A 19,364-nucleotide genomic window follows, 5' to 3' on the forward strand; every position below is an offset into this window, starting at 1 on the left:
TTTTTTATTTATTATATTCTTTGACAAATAGAGCAATCTACTTTACTACTAAACACACATTTAAACATATACATGAACTTATGACTTGATTAATAGATATACATACCTTACATATAAACAAATGTCACAATATGTTTAGGGGGGTGTATTCAAAACAGAATTTGGGAAGATTTATGATATTTTGGCTTTTAGGAGATTTACAGTGAGTTTTTAAGGTAGTTTGCTGGATTTACTATTATTTTCTATTTTTGAAAAAAAAATAGTTTGTGATTTGATGAGATTTGGTGAGATTTAATTGGGTTTTTAAGAGATTCTCAAGTCCAAACGAGAGGTTTTTATATAGCATAACACAAATAATACATTGAACATATTCATATGTAAAGAGGTTGGTTTTGGTTTTTTGGCAATTTGATCCGAACAGACACCACCATAATTTGCATCATGAAGCCTTTACCCTAATTACCCTAATCTCGAGACTATATATACCTAACAACTAACCCTAATAAAATAAAATAAAACAAGACGTGAAACCTATAATTAACACACAAGAAAAACAGAGAAAGGAGAAGAGAGAGCCCAGAAACTAGAGAGGAGAACATAACAGAGAAAGGTAGAGAGAGAACCCAAAATTTTGCAATTCGTAATTTGTTTTTTTTTTAAACCAATCCTTCAAAAACACTCTCTGGAATGTGAGATTTTTTAAATAGGATTTCCCTTACAAAAATGCACCAAAGTCTCTCACAATCACTATTATGTTTTCTAAAAAAAAAGAGAACTTGGTTTTGAATAGCAGTGGATTTGTTATGATTTTTGCAAATTGTTGATTGAATAATAGTAGATTGTGGATTTGTTATGGTTTTTGCAAATTGTTGATTGAATAATAGTGGATTGTGAGTGATTTTGAATGATTTTTAACAAATTTCATATTCAATAACAATGAATTTGAGATGTGATTTTAAAATCATTAGGTGAATAACATGGGATTTTAAGAAAAATCACAAATCCTCCCAAATTTTGTTTTGAATACACCCCCCTTAGTGTTAAGAAATATTTGAACAACAAGATCTATTTTGATATATTAATGTGCCACTTGATAAATGTTTATATTGCAATGGGGGACATCAAACTCTTTTTTTGTTGAGAATTTGTTAGAAATATCATTTTTGAGATATTCTTTTTCAAAAATATCATTTTTTTTAACATTTTTATTTTTATCCTTTTTTACACAATTACGATATGTTAAATTAATTTTTTAGAATTTTTTTATAGATTTGAGTTATCTTTTTTATAATAAAAGTACAGTTAGTTTGTAGGGGTAGAGTTTAGTATTTGAGTTTTAGGGTTTAAAATTTTATTATTTTATATATTAAAAGAGGTATTTTTGAATATGAACACTATAAAATGATATTAATATTGGGTACATCAAATCTTTTTTTAATAAATTAATCAGAAAACATACAAGACACCCAAAAATAATTGTTGACGAGAAGAGTAAGCTCGTAAGAGAAATGGCGTGGACGGTGTCGATAGAGACAGATAAAAAAAGAGTTATTGCCATAGTCGTCGGGGTATTTATAGCCTTGATAGGTCTTGGGCTATGGTTACTCCTCAAACACCTTCATGTTACTGAAGAATCATAACAAATTCAAATTTTATTTCAACAATATCTTCCCCTATTCAGATTTCCTAAACTATCGCCAATGACACAATTATCATTTAAAAAATTATTTGTAATTTATACCTTTTCATAAAACTCCACAAAACATTAAAATAGGGGAATATAGCTTAAGGATCAAAATCCTTTCTCACACGATCTGTGACCATCTCTATGCATCAAAAAATAAGTGAAAAGGAAATTACCGATCGTCACCATCCTCCCATACATATGTATCCTCCTGCAATGGTAGAAAGGTACAAAAGTAAACGAAGTTGATTGGAAGAGTACACTATTTATATTGGTGTATGAGCAAAACTGAAGAAAGCTTACCTGAGAGAGAGAGAGAGTCGTTTGATTGAGAGAGAGCGATGAGCGATGAAGAAGATCAATAGACGGCGTTAAATAATTGTTTACAAAAAAGGGAAAATTGGAAAAAAGGACGTTTTAAAACAAAAAATGAAGAAAAATGATTACTATAGATATAAACAGTATAAATGTTTATGTGTACAATACTATAAACATTAAATTTTGGCCGGAATCCGGTGTTGACCAGTGTTGACCGGCATTGATCAATATTGACCAGCGTTGACCCGAAAAAATATTTAAACAATTTTTTTTTTCTTAATAGCATTTTTTTCTTTTTACGTATTTTTGATAAATAAATAAAAAGATTCAATAATTTGTATAATTTATAAAAACAAAATATAATAAAAAAAATTATACGACAAAAAAATACAAAAAATTCTATACCAAAAAAAATAAAAATTATATGACAAACAAAATTTGTAATATATCTAGTAACTAATTTTGTTAATACATAAAATATACCAAAAATTATATAATAAAACTATACAACCAAAATTTTATGTGTAGTAGATTTTTTCATAAAACTATTACAAATCTATACATTTTCCTTTTAAAAATCATTTTTTATTTTGTATTTTCAAAGGTGGGGGTTTTAAATATATTTTTTTCTTTTTACTTATTTATAAGATTATGTCATTTGAAATATATCCAAGACATTAGCAACTATTTCTTTGTTTCTAATAAGAAGAACAAAGGAAGAAAATAATGAAAATTTTATTTATTTACATAAAAGACATATATCAAGAAGATAGTTAAAAACAAAAGTTGATTTTGTAAATTCAAAGGTTGATCTATTAAAATCAAAGAAATATTTGGCAATGCCTTTGATATATTTTAAATGACATAATCTTATAAATAAGTAAAAAAGAAAAAAATATTTAAAACCCCCATCTTTGAAAATACAAAACAAAAAATGATTTTTAAAACGGAAAGGTATATATTTGTTATAGTTTTATAAAAAAATCTACTACACATAAAATTTTGGTGGTATAGTTTTATTATATTATTTTTGGTATATTTTCTGTATTAACAAAATTAGTTACTAGATATACCACAAATTTTGTTTGTCATAAATTTTTTAATTTTTTTGGTACATAATTTTTTTATATTTTTTTGTCATATAACTTTTTGTTGTTATATTTTGTTTTTGTAAATTATACAAATCATTTAATTTTTTTATTTATTTATAATAAATATATAAAAACAAAAAAATATTATTTTTAGGAAAAAAAACGCTGGTTAACACTGGTCAATGCCTGATTCCGGCCAAAATTTAATGTTTATGGTGTTGTACACATAACCTATGTTTGGTTATGGATGTCCTTATGTGATGACAATAGTTCATGTAGTTAACAGAATATTTATATTGTTTGAATGTGTGGCTATGTGTTGGCGTATACTTCAAGTAGCTGGCAATCATTTTTCCGATAAAAAAAAAATTATTGTCATAGCTGTCGGGGTGATTATAGCCTTGGTAGGTCTTGGGCTATGGTTCCTCTTCAGACTATCTCCAGTGTATATCTCTATTTTTTACTCTATTATAAAGTAACTCTAAAATAGAGCATGATTTTTCTCTAATGTGTTACTCTATATTTGACTATAAAATTGAGGTAGTGTAAAAAAATAGAGTTGAGAATAGAGTTACTCTAAATATAGAGTAATCTCATCATTTTCTCTATTTCAGAGTAAAATATAGAATAGGGTTGGAGCAAATGTTGCTCTATAATAGAACTTTGACTCTAAAATAGAGTGGGGTTGGAGATGCCCTCAAACAGCTACTTCATATTATTTAAGTTGGAATCTATGATGGATTAAAAGTAATCAATATATTTTCTTATTTAATCATTTAGTTCTCACAATAATAAATTATTTTCTTTAAGAATTTGGCTCAAAGCTTTTAAGAATCTATTGCCAATTAATCCTAGCTTTGTATTCTTGTTGTTTTGGCATTGGGAAATTCCCTTTTATCTTGTAGCTTAATCAATGCTTGTTTGAACCTTAACTCCTTTGAGTAATAAAATACAGCTGTTTTTGACAAAAATAAAATAAAAATAAATAAATTATTTTCTTGATTAGTATTATATTTTCTATACAATATGATAAAAATATATAGAGCAAAAAAAGATATACGTATAAACTAATGCTACAATGATTTTGATATCATTTTACAATATCATATATAAGTTAGTTTTTTTATTAATCATTATAAGTTTTGAAGAAATTCTTTAACAAATGTTACAATCTATTTAATATTAGATATATTTAAACATATGTTGTGACTAAATTAGTTTATGGCATACATATATCACATTCTATTTAATATTTGGTATCACACATGTCATGATCTGATTAATATCAAAGCTGGGCATTTGAGCGCATGTTAATGTCAAATTTGATTATAAAATACCACTTTTATATATTGCTATGAGTAATTCCAACATTTGGATTATAATAAAATCATCATAACCCACACAAAATACATAAAAGAATTGTTAGTGAGAACAAGAACAAGTAACGGAAAATGCAGTTGTTCGTAGGGCTGGTGCTGTGCCTCTTTTTTATGTGCTTGGTGGCTGTTTGTCTTGTCATATGGTGCCTCTATAAACAGTGTACGTAAATCTTATAACAAAGTCGTAATACCTAATTGATGATGTGTTAAGTGTAAATAAAACTTATATTCTTCTTTAATAATTAGGTTTAGCGAAGAATAAGCCGGCCATCCCCACTGCTGCGGCTAACCCCAACCCTATGGCTGCGGCTAACCCCAACCCCATAGCTGCGGCTAACCCCGACCCCATGGCTCTGGCTGTGGCTAACCGCAACCTCATGGCTATGGCTAATCCTAACTCCATGGCTTTGGTTAACCGCAACCCCATGACTCTGGCTAACCCTAACCAAACATGAGACTTTTTGACGACATTTGTAAGGTTCAAATTTGTTTTTGATTTAAAATTTAACTCTTTAATTTAATTAGAATATATTGGAACTATTGATATTATATATTTGTGAGATACCATTAGAGTATCTAGACTAATGTGGATGCTCTGATGGGAATTTGTATTTCTTTGAATAAGCATATTTATAAAGTATAAGCGATAAGCATATGTATTGGCGAAAAGTCTATGTGTGATTTATTGCTACACTGGTTTAAGATGTGTTTGGATAATGAATAAATCTCATCAATTCTTTATTGATATAGTTTTTTTTCTTCTTTTTACGGCGATTTTATTACTCAAATTCATCAAATATTACAACTTTGGTTTTCTCGTATAAAAGAGTAACCGATCGAAAACAACCAGTAAAAAGTAAAAACCAAACGGTTTAGTTATAGTTGAACAAAAAATCAATTGGTAAAAACTAAAAGCCTTTCGTTACCGAGCTACAACAGACCATAATCATGAAGTAATAGCTGACGAGTCATAAGTATTTCTTCAATAAGAGCTTTTACAAATTACTAGGTATTAGTATTACCCCGCTATGCGGGGATGAATTGTATAATGTTTTGTTTGTTAATTATGTTTCCTAATTATTTAAGATTTTTTTTTGAAGAACAAAAAATAGACTAAAAAAGGTGAAGTAATATATATTGGGAACTACATATTTCTAACAAAATATATGATTTGAATAAAATGTTACATGTGAATACCATAATTTATATAAATGAATGTTCTGAACTCTTATAGAATATTCTTTTGTTCTCATCTTTTTAACTTTAGAAATTAAATACATACATAAAAAAATTAAATATATATGTTTATGCATTGCAGAAAGAGAAGAATAACTTAGCCAATGAAATTGTATCATAATTACAAAACATTCATTTGAAATTTGAAAGTAAAAATGTTAGAATATCATTTGTTATTAAATAAAAAAGCTTATTTTTCTCATGTTCTCTCTTTTTTTCCTTCTTTTCTTTACAAAAGTACATCTTCTATGCATTACTTAGTACTTAATACATATCACTCTTTATTGTATTTATGTTTTTGTATTCTGATAATCAATATTTAGATTTACATAAAAGGTTTTGTGTAGACCCTGTCATCACAATTTTGTTGGGTTTACAATTTAGTTTTTTTTTTTTTTTTGGAAAATAAATATACTAAGTTGAGAAGATATACTTGAATACGGGGGAAAATGAATTCGAGTATGTCTTTCAATTCAATCTTGGCTCTTAGCCTCCAAGGTACGAACATGTTGCGTTCTTATTCTTTCACGCAGATCCACATGTGACATGTGTAATAAAACTCATATCCTCATCTGCCTGAAATTACTGTGAATCAATAATAGTAACAAATGACCAAACGTGCTCTACCTTTAGTAGTGTATACCTTGATTTAAAAATTGATTACTTAGGAGAAAAAGTTATCAATTTAACGAATAAAGAACGAAGAATCTGCATTCGTGAACAACTGCAGATATGTTGTTAGTCAAAAACCAACATTTCTGTCTTTTTTTGTGTTACGAAATATAATGAACGTGTGGATCTCCATCAATGGTATCAAAAATCTAAAAGGTGAATGGCTGGGGAGGGTGTTGTACTTATTTTTTTTTTACAGGTTTAGATTTTAGTGGCTCTGTGGAGTTTTTTGAAATGTATGTATGGTCGGTCGGGCAAGGAGAGTGATTATTTAGGTTTGATTTTTGAGATTGTTAATGACTTGGAGGTAGTGGCCATTAAATTAGAGTTTGAAGAAGACGAAGTGGAAAAGCTCTGAGGTTTCATAATTGTGGCTTTGAAAAGCTAAATCGATTAACGTTGTTGTTTTCTTGGAAAACTGAATCGTTGAGGTTGCATGGTGAGTGGAGGACGAAGGTGTTTGATGGCAAAGAAGTAGGGTTTTATTTTTGTGGGCTTAATGGCTTTAAAGTTATTATAGATGGTTTAGACAAAAGATGCACATATGGGCCTTTTATTTGGAAATTGTTTAAGCATCCATTAACATTATTATATGAGAAATTAAGTTTGGTTACGGTTGTGTGAAAAACTAATCAACTGAAATTGCTGATGTGGCAAGATTTTAGAGTAGTAGATTTTTTACTGATGTGCATAGCTTGAGGAGTCTCAATGACCATCTTTTATTAGTAAGTAAAGTAATGTATGATAACAAATTATGTATGATCATATAATATTGCTACGATGGTTTGAGGTGTTTGGATAATGGATAGAAGTGAACTCACCAATTATATATTGCGTATTTTTTGTTTACTTTCACTACTCAAATTACATTAATATACATATTTTGTTTTATCGTATAAAACAGTAACCGAAAACAAACCGGTAAAAAACCGAACTAAAACCAATTGGCCAAAACTAGAAGAAGCCGTTAATTACCGGCGTTTTCGCTCAGCCGTAGGAGGTAATTTCTCAGATGGTCCTGTCGGAAGTTTACCGCCAGTCTTCTTTTCCAATCGCTTTTTTAGCTCTCTTAATATTCGAATCTGCTGTAGCTTCTCCGGTGACAGTTTGTCCCAATAGATTCCTGCAAAAAAATAATAAACCATCAGCTCTCATGAACAAATGGAGAAAGGAGAATTACTGAATCATGCAAACAGTCCAGCTTGACGACAACTTGCATGAAATCTTGAGTTCATACGGAAAAATAATCAAGACCTTGTGGTTTTGGTATTGGTGTATTTGTGAAAATGACTCGAGTAGGTGTGCATATGATATCCACGGGAACATCGTGAATCGCCAGTTTCTCGAGGGGTATATCATCCACGAGCTGACAATCATGTACTGCAAAACAAGTAAACACTTCATGAATCATGTAATGATAAATAACAAAAAAGAAAAGAAAAAAGGAAAACAATAGAAGGTTCTCCAAAGTTGGTACTTAATAATTATATCTATACCGGTTGTAACAACGGGTGTGGAATCATCAATGGCTCCCATGTAACGCAACATCCCATATTCAAGTTCAGCAAAACCCTAAACACATAATGAGGAACTCATATCAGTATATATAGTTGCTTCAATTGAATTGTCTTTTAATTGAAATTGAATGTGTAGCAATCTCACCTCTCCCTTCCCTAATCGAGCACCTGTTAGTGGGTTAACCGCAACAGAGCCAATGACGATGAGATCAACCTTGATTTTCTCATCAAGACCAATCGCTCTTCCATATTTAGCTACTCCTACAGAGGTGCAAGCCTCATTGATCGTTTCGGGTTTCAAGAAATCGGATTCTAGTACAGAGAAGAATCCTCTTCTTAGCCTAGGTTGAGGAGTCAACAACTTCTTTTCACCTACAATTACAAAACAAAAACACTAAACTTGGAATTCAACTCAAGACTGTTCTTCTTATACATCACCAGAAAGTCATAAAACTGTAACAATTCAACACCTTTGCGACAAAGGGATTGCGATATGATTGAACATGAGTTCAAAACTCTATAACTAACCAGAAAGTGTAAGAAACCTGATTTGCTTTTGCGGGGAATCAGGATTAACCTTCACGACCATAGCCTTACGAAACGCGTCAAGCTCGGCTAACTGCACCAAGAACTCAAATTTAGGCAACACTCACTAACAAAAAAAGGCAATAACTAACTTATCAGTGAATGAAGGGAGGTAAAAAAATTCTCAAACTTTTCCTGCAGCAGCTGATGCACCGACGAAATTAGGGATACGATGATGAACAGGTCTAGGTCTCATAGCGTAGTTCCTAGCTTCCATGAGATCCCACATCTTCTTTCGGATTACCCATTTCCACGCTTTCGGGTCGTCACCACTATCTGGATCCGATTCCAGTTCCTTTTTCGCCGTCTCCGCCATATTTTCCATCGCCGCCGCGTCGAGACTCAACCGCTCAGACTCATAAGCCACTGCATCAAAAGCGACGCCGTCGCCGCTCTCCGATCCGATTTTAGAGAAAATCCTCCGCCGTGATCCGATTTGCACCGGGAGGGAAATCGATTTCTGGGAATTGACGAAGGGATTGGATCGAAAACAAGGATGAATTGCAAATCCAGGTGATGGTGATCTTATCATTGTTAGATCCACGAGCACGAAACACACTCAGATTCAGTTTTTTTTTTTAAAACTCAGTTTTGTTAGTGTTAGAAGAAGATAAGAAATCAACGGCTTAGATCATTCGTTTCAGTTCCCGCTGAAAACACTCTTCTTCTCCTGGAGGGTTTAGTTTCAATTTCAAAATTATTATTGATTTAACTAGGTACCGACCTCGGCAGTATGGCGGGGAACTCATTTTTATAAAATAGTTATTACAAAATTTCTTTAATTATTTATATTTATTAAGTTATTTAATAAAAATTTCAAAAAGTACAAATTTTTGAAATTTTCTTCATACATTAATAGATAAATATACTTTAAAATAACTTTACCTTCACATGTAATTAAATAAATAATAATTAATGCTATAAACATATGATTAAAAAAATCTTTAAGATTAAATAAATAATACTATAAACATATGATAGGTAATTGCATTTTTAAATGAAATTTGATGTACTCAAATCCACATATCTAAATAAAAAAGAACATAAAGAAAAGTTATAATGAAAATATGACATTTTATAAAAGAAAATGTTAGACGGTTATAAATATAAACAATCAAAACAGAAAATATACGATAAAAAAACAAACCAAAAGTTGCAGTTGTTCGACAAATAACTTTAATTTAATTAAATGACAAAAAAATATTTAATTTTATTTTAGTATCATAGACACAACCATAAATATCAAATTTTCCAAAAATTGCAACGGTTCATAATAGAAATTGAAAGTTTTAATGGTTCATCAAATAAACTAAATTTGTCGTGGTTTAATAAAAGGTTGTAATAATTCATTTAATTATATATTTGGTTATGGAGAAGCCACAAGGAATGATCGAGAACTCAACTTTTCCATCTGACACCAAAGCTGCAGAATCTTTTATAATTAGTGAGAATGTCTTAGATTCTACACAGGGAAAACCAGTTGAAATTTCTCAAAGAACAATTATTCAAGAGTTGAATTCTGAACTTATGGAAGATCATTGTGAAGAGAGGCTTGCGGGAGACGCAGTTTTGGTTGATGCTATTAAGGAGAACGAAAAGGAAGTATCATCATGCTCTGTACTCCTTAGCGAGCGTTTATCACCTGCTTCAGTGCAATATTCAGTAAGCAATTCTAAAGCTGAGCTAGTCGTCCCTACTGGCCATATCTTTGTTACGGAAAATACCAAAACTAAGGACGAAATCCTTATTTGCACTCCTATGTCTGAGCTTAAGGAGCAGACCTCTCTAGAAGGTATGTTTGCTTCATTTGATCTGAATTATTTTCAGTTTTATGTCTAACTATTTATTTTCTAATTTGTGTTTCTTTCTGATGATTAATCACAGCAGTCCTAGAAAACTCAGCTGAATGTTGGAAAGAGATTCACCCAAGCATAGCTGATAAGAAAAGTTCCTTAGAGAAGGACGTACAAGCAGCAAATTTACATGGAAACGTTTTTGAATACAACACTGTCGGTTTTCTTAGTGCTGGTCATTGTGTGAAAGCTATTGGCTTTTCCAACACAATGAAGACAGTGAATCAAGAATTGGTAAAAGATACACAACAAGGAATGACTGAGGAGCGCTCACCTTCTACATCTGAAACCAAAGCTGCAGAACCTGTTATGATTTCTAAGAATGATTTGGATTCTGCACTGAAAGTTCCAGGTTATTCACTGGCAAGATGCACGCAAGACTTGGATTCTGAACTTCTGGAAGGAGAACATGAGCAGAAAACATTTCTGATGGCTGTGACTAAGAAGGGTAAAGGGGAAGCATCATCACTGTCTAAGTCTCTTGTTGAGCGGTCAGAAGTAAAAACACACCCTGATAACAGCATCATTGGTTGTTATCTAGCTGTGGAAAAGACTACATCTCCTGCTTCAGCACATTTACAAATGATCCATCCATACGCCGAGCTAGGCGTGCCTACCAGCCGTATCTTTGACAAGGATATTGTTTCGACAGTTATCACTGAGGAAAATATTAAAACCAAGGAAGACACCCTTATTTGCACTCCTAGATCTGAGCTTAAGAAGCATAGCTCTATCTCTAGGTTAGCCAAAATTGAAGGTATGTTCTGTTATTCATTTGCTTTGAATTATTATGGTATTTTTTTTTCTCGAACTAATTCTTTTCTCATCTGCGTCTCTTTCTGACATTAAATCACAGAAATCCTGGAAAACTCAGCTGAATGTTGTAAAGAGACTTACTTAAACAAAGATTATGAGAAAGGAATGAAGGACTCACCTTCATCATCTGAAACCAAAGCTGTAGAACCTGTTATGATTTCTGAGAATATTTTAGAATCTACTCTGAAAAGTTCATCTGTTATTTCACCGAGAGGAAACACTCAAGAGTTGCATTCTGAACTTGTGGAAGGAGAGTGTGAAGAGAAACATGAGCAAGACACAGTTCTGATGGCTTCAACTAAGGAAAAAGAGGAATCATCATCACTGTCTGCAGTCGAGCTATTTGTAGAAACCACACCACCTCCTACTTCAGTACTGTTAGCAGTGAGCAACCCGGAAGCTGAGTTAGGCGATCCTACTGCCCATATTGTTGTGAAGGATATTGCTTCAACAGTTATTGCTAAGGAAGATATCAACACCAAGAACGAAATCCTTATTTCCACTCCTACATGTGGGCTGAAGGAGCACAGCTTTGTAGCTACATTAGCAGAAGAAAAAGGTATATATTGTTAATCATTTTGAGTAAATTTTTAATTTTCTGCTTAACTAATTATTTACTAATCCATGTTGCTCTCTGACATTTAATAACAGCAATCCTGGAAAATTCATCTGAATGTCAGAACGAGATTCAATCAGGCAAAGATGGTGAGACAGGTTCCTTAAAGAAGACAATACAAGCAGAAAATCTTCATGGAAACTTCTCTGGATACAACACTAAGAATAGTTCTCTTGGTGAATGTGTAAATCTGGAGATGCTGGATGAGGTCAAAGATGAGATTTTGGAGAAATCCGAGCAGAGAAGTTCTTTTGAAAGAGGTTGCAAACTTAATGCGTTAGAGCTAAAAAGATGCTCGTCAACTGATTCCACTTCTCATTCTCTCGAGGAAAATAACGTTTCAAAGTGTTTTGAGGAAGACAACACAAAAGCTTTGTCCCTAGCTCTACCTAGAAACAACGAGTCTAGCGCCTTTGATGAGTTAGTTATATTCACTACCCCAGAGAGGAAGTTGATGTTGATGGAACAAAGCAGGGAAAAGGGAAAGGCGCTTGCAGCTGAATCAATGACCGAACACAATGATTAAGTAGGAGAGTCTAATGCTGTTGTTTTCACAACTCCTAAACAAGTTTCAACGCTGGGGGATGCTAAGATAGATGATACCGGAAAGGAAGACGAATCTGAAGTATCTACTGGGCTACATAATGATCAACCTTCAGCCGATTCTGAACTAAGCGAAACAGGATGGCAAGGAATCAATAGTGCTGACAAGTCATGTCTTTTTACAAGCGCGGAGAGACAACTATTGTACGGAGGATCTGAGCAAAAGGAAGCAGTACTGATTGGAGAAATAGTGGGTGCAGAGTTTCATGATGGGTATGTTGTTCCAAATGTTCCAGTTAAACATCCCTTTCCAGAAAACTCAGAATTGGACGACGCTACAGAAGGTGAAGTTAATAAGTCTGTGAAATTGCGAGTTGACTCTGGCATTTTCACTAGTGCCGAGAAACATCTTGAAACAGATCAAGAGATAAAAGGAGACAATATAACTGCTAAATCTCATGTTGTCTCTGATCTTCTCACTGCTGCCGAGGGCCACTTTCTTCTGATGGGAGAGTCTGAACCAGATGAAGCTGAAAAAAGCAGGGAAAAGGGAAAGGCGCTTGCAGCTGAATCAATGACCGAACAAAACGATGAAGTAGGAGAGTCTCATGCTGTTATTTTCACAACTCCTAAACAAGTTTCAACTCTGAGGGATGATGGGATAGATGAGGAACATACATCTACCATCTTTCCTGATGAATTTGATGTCAAGGAATCAATAGTGCTGACAAATCAGGTTAAACAAGGAGATCGATCTGGAATGAATGAAGAAAATAGGACTGTTGAGCTTCAATGTGATTCTGGCACTTGTAGCCTGGATACACATACTCACTTGGGAAATTGTGTATCAGGTGGAGGGAACAACCCTATGGAGTTTTATGAAGATTATGTTGTTTTCACTGACCAGGAGAGATATGAGCTTGCTGGATCTGTTGGACATGATAAAGCTAGAGAAAGTGAAGGAAAAGAGGTTGTGCAGTTGTATGAGAAATCTGAAGTGTCCACTGGGTTACACAGTGCTCAACCTTTAGCAAATTCTGAACTAAGTGAAACAGGATGGCAAGGAATCAATAGTTCTGACAAGTCAGGTCTTTTTACAAGCGTGGAGAGACAACTCCTGTACGGAGGATCTGAACAAAAGGAAGCAGTAAAGACTGGAGAAAAAGCGGGTGCAGAGTATCATGATGGGTATGACGTTCCAGAAAACTCAGAATTGAACGAAGCTGCAAAAGGTGAAGAAAATAAGTATGTGGAATTGCGAGTTAGCTCTGTGCCGAGAAACATCTTGAAACAGATGAAGGGGTAAAAGGAGACAATATAAGTGCTATTTCTCATGCTGTGTCTGATGTTCTCACTGCTGCGGAAGGCCAGTTTCTAATGGGAGAGTCTGAACCAGATGAAACTGAAAAAAAATACAGAGAAAACAACGATGTGGATATGTTGGGTGAATCTAACACGTCCTTTGGCCCAGAGATGCACATGCTGTTTGGAGACTCCGAACTAGGTGGAACAAAAAACATAAGAGATTATACATCTACCACTTGCGAAGAGTCTTTTGTTTCCATTTCTCCAGAGAGACGACAACTTCTAGTGAACTTTGAACCATACAGTGCTGGTAAGAAAGAACAAAAGGTGGTGGACGACAGTGTGGTTCAGGAAAGTCTTCTTGCAGCTTCAGATTTCAGAGAAAATACCATTGCTGACTCAAGCAGTAGTATCGCATCCAAATTTGTTTACAGCAATGACTCTAATGCTGGGATAGAAACTGCAGGCGCAGAGTTAATGCCAAAAGGTTCTCAGGCAGAGGATGTTGCAGGTCTAGATACTACACAAGGGTCAAAGAAAAGCAGAGAGCATTTTTCACATGTTGACTCGTTAAATCTTTTTGATTTTGAGATTGAGGAGGCAGAGACAATCATGGAAGCAGAAAGAAATGTTCCCCTTAGCTCCTATATTGCGTCACCAGCCAAAGGTAACTCCGAGGCAATTGACGAAATTTCCCACGACCTTGAAGGTGCTGGAAGCTGTTCCATGGTGTCTGGTGAGCAATTTCTTATACAAAAATTCCATACAGCCAATATAATTTAAATCATATTAGTATGCTTATATAATTCTATCAGTTGAGTTTAAATTTTCATATCTCTTTCTTCATCCCTGAAACGCAGAAGAATCTGGCCTTTCCACAGAAAATCAGAATCAGATAAGTGATGCGCTGGAAGAATTGGCAATAACAGGTAGTTATCACGTTAACACTCTTACTTTTCAGTATCACATGCTCTGTTCCTGGAGGCATACATAAGTGCAAAATAGTTATATTCTTTCCAATCATCTGTAGACATTAATGAAGCAGATAAGAACATTCAAAAAGGATTCGAGGGAAATTTCCTGTTGAATTCTTCAGGTGGTTCCTATGTCAATGTCACTGGTAAGACATGCATCTTAGCTGGAATGGAGGATGAAGATGAAGCAGCTGGTCCTGTTGCTATTGCCTTTGGTAAATTTATTTTCTACATCTAAGCAATTTCTAGGTGTTACTTACTATATTGGGATACTCTTGACTAATTACTGCTTCTACTCAATCCATTCTCAGAGAAACCCATCTCTCTGACCCCTGATGAATTTACTGTTCAGAATATCATGAATGAAAAAGGTTAGATTTCTTACAAATGTTATGTCTCTTGTATCCAGCAAAAATGGCAAAACAGCTAAAACAATGACTAAAACCCTAACTTTTTGTTTCTTTTTTTAATTGCTGCAGATAAGGAAATGATCAGGAGGGAAACTACTACTGAAACCAGAAAGGAGTATTTGAACATTGATGAATCAGGTGCGTTATCCGAGATGCAAGTGAGAAGAGAACCAAGCTTGATTTACAGAACAGAAGCCAAGCCTAAAATGCATGACATGAAAGAGAATGCACCAAACTTGAAGATTGTGCATAATCTTAACGTAACAGCTCCAAGAACATCAAAGAGACAGCCGCTCCAAGACTTGGGGAAGAACTAGAAGACGAATCTGCATATCTCATGCACTTATCTAAAATCTCTCTTATACGCTATAATAAGTTCTGCTTCTATTATGTACTTTGAAACACCTATCTTGAATCAGTACTACTAAGCTAATAACGTTTCAAATTTGCAGTATTGAACGTGTCTTTTTTTATAAAATAGTTTGCCTTGTGCTTTCTTATGTTACAAGATGATCAAATAGTCATATATGTTAACACATGCACCAAACCTATTTCTTCCAAGACAATAATTTGTTTCGGTTGAATTGAATCAAACGAGTTCCAGGTCAAGTGATCCTAATCTGGCCCATTAGCATACTCGCTTGTAAACGATAGTAAATGTTCTATACTCCCACTAATAACGCAGGTTTAATACAATAATAATACCCACTATGCCACTCAGCACTAATTATTTCACAATCTAATCAGCTTCCCCTCGTAATTACTTTGGCCCTTTCACTCTACCATTTACTTGTAACAGTCAAGTCCTAAGTGACTATATAAACTCTCTAAGGTTATATCTCTCAATTCTCATCACAAACATAAGCAAATTCACCATATCCACTCTTTATCTTTTTTTCTTTCGACCTTACCAATCTGTGAGATATGGCTATCAAATCCAGTTTCATGGTAACCACGCTCATGCTCATGGTGGCTTCCTCCATAGTGACAGCTCGACCTCTCATGAAACCATCTGTGGGCTCGTCGTCTCCCCCCACAAGCCTTGTGTACAGGCTCAGGCTTGATGAAGATACAGGTTACTGCTGGGACTCACTGATGCAGCTCCAACACTGCTCTGGAGAGCTGATCCTGTTCTTCCTCAACGGTGAGACTTACATTGGCCCTGGGTGTTGCAGTGCTATAAAAACAGTTGGACGCAAGTGTTGGCCTACTATGATTGGTGTTCTTGGGTTTACTGCACAAGAAGGTGACATGCTCCAAGGTTACTGTGATGGCCATGACTCTGACAACAATGGTGAAGACCATGCTCTTGCCTCCTCACCTCTGCCTCTGTCCGTGAACTACAAGCCTACGGTTGTTAGATCCTTTTCTAACCCTTGAATCATAGTATTCATTCAGGTTACACGCCTGCTATGTTTTCTTTTGCTAAGAGAAATTTAGTATTTATGTAATTGGAGAGGAATGTTGAAAAAATAGCTTCTCTGTTAACACTTTGAGAATAAAAGATCATTACAAACAACAAGGTTTTACAAATCTGGCATACATAATCTTCTTTCTCCTCAAATTCTCTTTGTTAATCAACCGAAAAACATCATTATTCCTAAAACCTGTTAGGTCAGGGACAGTGAAAAAACATACCAATAATTAAAAAAGTTCATTTGATCCATAACTAAGGCTTCACTTGCAGAGAATCCTCAATTCGTTGGATGAGTTGTTTAGCCGTCAAAGCACCCTCCTATAAGTCACAAGGAAAGTAAACGTTTGTGAGTAAAAGCAAGAACATTAAGAGTAAACACCAAAGTAAACCACAGATATAAAAATACGATCGAACTCATCATACAAAGCGATCACAAGGCTCTCCATCTTTGAATAAGATAAATGTAGGAAGTGCTTCAATCTTGTACTTATTTGCAATACTCGGGTACTTTTCGGTATCGATCTTCACCACCTGGATCTTGTCTTTCAGGGTTGAGCTCACTTCATCGAGTATTGGAACCATGAACTGGCAGGGACCACACCTGCAAAACGAGCATTACATTCTGAATTACTAGCTTTCCAAAATCTATATGTCAAAACGAATAAGCTCAAAAAGCAAACAGACTACAATGTAGCTAGCTTAATACCGGACTCACCAGGTCGCATAATAGTCAACCAGAACTGGCTTATCAGAGTTGACAAGCAGATCCTCAAATGAGTCATACGTCTGCTTCTTGGCTTCAATCTGAAGTAATAGCAACAACGTCTTGTAAACTTAAATCAAAAAGTAGATAAAGACACTCACTTTAAACCAATTCCTAAACCCTAGAGTAATAATAATCAGCTAGGAACTAAAATCAGAAACTATCACCATAGAAAGACTCATCAGCAGCTTTGGAAAGTCTCAAGCTTGAGAATTAAGTATTACTTTTTTTTCACATAGATTAGCACACAGAAAGCTAGATTTTAATGAATATACAAGGTTAAGCAAGCAGAGAAGGAGAATTTACAGGTCGAGGAGTGCAACGAGTCGTTGAAGATAAAGAAGGAAACTTTATAAACTCTCCGGTTCGAACCCGACGAACGGGAAACTGAAATTTAACGGCGGAGATAGAAGGAGAAGTGAAAGCAGAAACAATAGACGACTCTTTCGAATTCAGCGAGGGAATCTTAGACGACGACAGAGAAATCGCCGCCATTGAAAAAATTTCAGAAAAAGACGATCTTTTGATTCAGCCGCGGCGTTGGTAGGTTGACGATGACACATTGACACTTGTGAAAAACTCAATTAGACCAGAGAGAGAGACAGAAGTGAACCCAGAATGAAAAAGACAGAGAAGGTACTAGAAAGAGTGTGATGATCCACTACGGTCCAGTGCACCGTATCGTTTTGTGATTGCCCACCTAAACCACAAATACGTATACCACTGTACCCAAACACACCCTCTCTTGTAACTTGATTGCTTTTATGTTCCACGCAACTTAGAACTTAGAATAAAAAGACAAAACTTTTTTCAGTTTACTGAAGAAGCGAGTAACGAATATATATTCTGGTAGGCCTCTCAACATGTGAAAGCTAACAAACAATAAAAGAAAAAGCTACTTCTGATTAAAACTAAACAGATATAGGAGTAGCTCAAGAAGAAGAAACACAAATTATATAAAAAAAAAAAGATGGAGGTAGAATTAGGTCTGAAGATAACTCGAACAAAAGACGATGTCTCTTCCTCTAGAGATTTTCAGGTTGTTAAAGATTCTTTTGGTCGTCATCTCTCGCTTTCTCGAGAAACCAACTCTGTGTTCATCCTCACTCTTCATCTCAAAGGTTATACATACATATATAAACATGTTAAGTTCACTCCTTTGTTTTGGTTCCTTATCTAAATAAGATATTGAGATTGAAAATGCAGGATTCAAGAAAGATGGTGTCTATATCGAGATAAACAAAGAAGGGAATCGGATTAAGATAAGCGGAAGAAAACAAGTACAAGAGATGGTTTTGGTAAAGTGGGTTGAATGGAAAAAAGAAACTGAAATAAAAGAGTTCAAGAAAGTTTCGGATTCCAGATATCGTTAATCTTGACAAGATCAAAGCGAAACTCAATGAAGAATATGGGACTTTAACTGTTACAATGCCTAAGAAAATTAAGGGGATTACGGGTTTGAAGATCGAGGAAGAGGAGGAGGAGGAAGAAGAAAAAACAGAACCAGTAGTAGAAGAGAAAACAGAGGAAAAAACAGAACCAGAAGAAGAAATCAAAGAAGAGCCAAAACCTGAGGTAGAAGAAGAAGAAGAAGAAGAGCCACAGAGAGAAGTGGAAGAAGACAAGATTGAAGAAGAGGTTGTTGAGGAAGAAACAAGGGATCATGATGAGGAAACAAAAGAAGAAGTCGAAGATAAACCAAGAAAGAAGAGAAGAAAAAAGTTTCGTTTACCATGTTTTGCAGGATCCACTCTGCTTATGTCTATTATTGTTTTCATTATTCAATTGATTCAGTCCAGAAAAAAATGAGATCACTCCTTAGGTTTTTAGGGTATGATTCTTGTTGATTTTTTAAGGATAGAACCCAACTTTTTTTCTTCTTATTAGTGTTTGTTTTTTGTAAGAAGATAAAAAAATTTGACTTGATATGTAATGTGAGTTTTGTGTTATACCACACTGGTCCTCCAAATATAAAAACAAAATTGAATCTTAAAATATTGAATCACCTGTTCAAATTAAGTAGTATATGCTTTGCTTGTAGACCAAAAACGATATTGCAAGACTTTTAATTAAGGTGAAGTAATATGATGAATTGGTTACTTCTATTTCAAGGCAACAAAAGAGGAAAGGCGTTGACTATTTGACCATCTTCAAGTCCTAAAGAGGAAGTAACGAATATCTTAGC

The 19,364-nt window shown here is 34.2% G+C and overlaps 6 protein-coding genes and 3 long non-coding RNA genes across 16 annotated transcripts; 6 read left to right on the plus strand and 3 right to left on the minus strand.

The window, feature by feature from the left end:
- Nucleotides 1–337: 337 nt before the first annotated feature.
- Nucleotides 338–1,810, plus strand: LOC147941733 (uncharacterized). Its single transcript, XR_015562845.1, has 2 exons — nucleotides 338–610; nucleotides 1,451–1,810. It is a non-coding gene; the product is annotated as an uncharacterized LOC147941733 (long non-coding RNA).
- LOC147941734 (uncharacterized) lies at nucleotides 1,379–2,147 on the minus strand. The gene is made up of 3 exons (XR_015562846.1): nucleotides 1,988–2,147; nucleotides 1,742–1,895; nucleotides 1,379–1,626 (listed from the first exon to the last, which is right to left on the minus strand). It is a non-coding gene; the product is annotated as an uncharacterized LOC147941734 (long non-coding RNA).
- Nucleotides 2,148–4,466: 2,319 nt separating this feature from the next.
- LOC147941735 (uncharacterized) lies at nucleotides 4,467–5,219 on the plus strand. The gene is made up of 2 exons (XR_015560795.1): nucleotides 4,467–4,632; nucleotides 4,719–5,219. It is a non-coding gene; the product is annotated as an uncharacterized LOC147941735 (long non-coding RNA).
- Nucleotides 5,220–7,186: 1,967 nt separating this feature from the next.
- Nucleotides 7,187–9,212, minus strand: LOC104702443 (5-formyltetrahydrofolate cyclo-ligase-like protein COG0212). Of its 2 annotated transcripts, none has more exons than XM_010418297.3 (6): nucleotides 8,613–9,212; nucleotides 8,426–8,516; nucleotides 8,043–8,269; nucleotides 7,877–7,952; nucleotides 7,635–7,760; nucleotides 7,187–7,503 (listed from the first exon to the last, which is right to left on the minus strand). In XM_010418297.3, exons 1-6 carry the CDS (start codon nucleotides 9,012–9,014, stop codon nucleotides 7,352–7,354), a joined length of 1,074 nt encoding a protein of 357 aa, XP_010416599.1. In that variant the 5' UTR covers nucleotides 9,015–9,212; the 3' UTR covers nucleotides 7,187–7,351. The 2 variants fall into 2 exon arrangements, with proteins under 2 accessions (XP_010416599.1, XP_087315446.1); XM_087459320.1 differs by having other exon boundaries at nucleotides 8,618–8,753.
- Nucleotides 9,213–9,994: 782 nt separating this feature from the next.
- LOC104704920 (uncharacterized) lies at nucleotides 9,995–15,453 on the plus strand. The gene is given in 7 exon segments (XM_087459336.1): nucleotides 9,995–10,274; nucleotides 11,803–13,575; nucleotides 13,578–14,351; nucleotides 14,476–14,544; nucleotides 14,646–14,804; nucleotides 14,901–14,960; nucleotides 15,069–15,453. Coding segments are annotated over 7 exon segments (3,348 nt in total). The 5' UTR covers nucleotides 9,995–10,009; the 3' UTR covers nucleotides 15,317–15,453.
- On the plus strand, nucleotides 10,363–11,724 carry LOC147941736 (uncharacterized; the record flags this gene model as incomplete). The annotated part of the gene is made up of 2 exons (XM_087457013.1): nucleotides 10,363–11,092; nucleotides 11,192–11,724. Coding segments are annotated over 2 exons (1,263 nt in total), but the record flags the coding sequence as incomplete, so codon positions are not given.
- On the minus strand, nucleotides 12,518–18,167 carry LOC104702444 (thioredoxin Y1, chloroplastic). Of its 7 annotated transcripts, none has more exons than XR_015562384.1 (6): nucleotides 17,486–17,834; nucleotides 17,132–17,220; nucleotides 16,840–17,017; nucleotides 16,638–16,734; nucleotides 15,911–16,091; nucleotides 12,518–14,933 (listed from the first exon to the last, which is right to left on the minus strand). XR_015562384.1 is itself a non-coding variant. In XM_087459333.1 (5 exons), exons 1-4 carry the CDS (start codon nucleotides 17,672–17,674, stop codon nucleotides 16,669–16,671), a joined length of 522 nt encoding a protein of 173 aa, XP_087315459.1. In that variant the 5' UTR covers nucleotides 17,675–17,834; the 3' UTR covers nucleotides 12,518–16,081; nucleotides 16,638–16,668. The 7 variants fall into 7 exon arrangements, 4 of the variants coding, with proteins under 4 accessions (XP_087315459.1, XP_087315460.1, XP_087315461.1 ...); XR_015562383.1 differs by having other exon boundaries at nucleotides 13,368–14,933; nucleotides 15,911–16,081; XR_015562385.1 differs by lacking the exon at nucleotides 12,518–14,933 and adding an exon at nucleotides 16,461–16,480 and having other exon boundaries at nucleotides 15,960–16,062.
- EC1.1 (egg cell-secreted-like protein (DUF1278)) lies at nucleotides 15,924–16,450 on the plus strand. The gene has a single exon (XM_010420927.3). It carries the CDS (start codon nucleotides 15,924–15,926, stop codon nucleotides 16,377–16,379), a length of 456 nt encoding a protein of 151 aa, XP_010419229.1. The 3' UTR covers nucleotides 16,380–16,450.
- On the plus strand, nucleotides 18,081–19,133 carry LOC104704922 (HSP20-like chaperones superfamily protein). The gene is given in 3 exon segments (XM_010420928.2): nucleotides 18,081–18,300; nucleotides 18,386–18,527; nucleotides 18,529–19,133. Coding segments are annotated over 3 exon segments (753 nt in total). The 5' UTR covers nucleotides 18,081–18,149; the 3' UTR covers nucleotides 18,989–19,133.
- Nucleotides 19,134–19,364: the final 231 nt, after the last annotated feature.

The sequence above is a fragment of the Camelina sativa genome, chromosome 7 (genome assembly GCF_030686135.1).
Source record: "Camelina sativa cultivar CO46 ecotype springtype chromosome 7, ASM3068613v1".
NCBI lineage: Eukaryota > Viridiplantae > Streptophyta > Magnoliopsida > Brassicales > Brassicaceae > Camelina > Camelina sativa.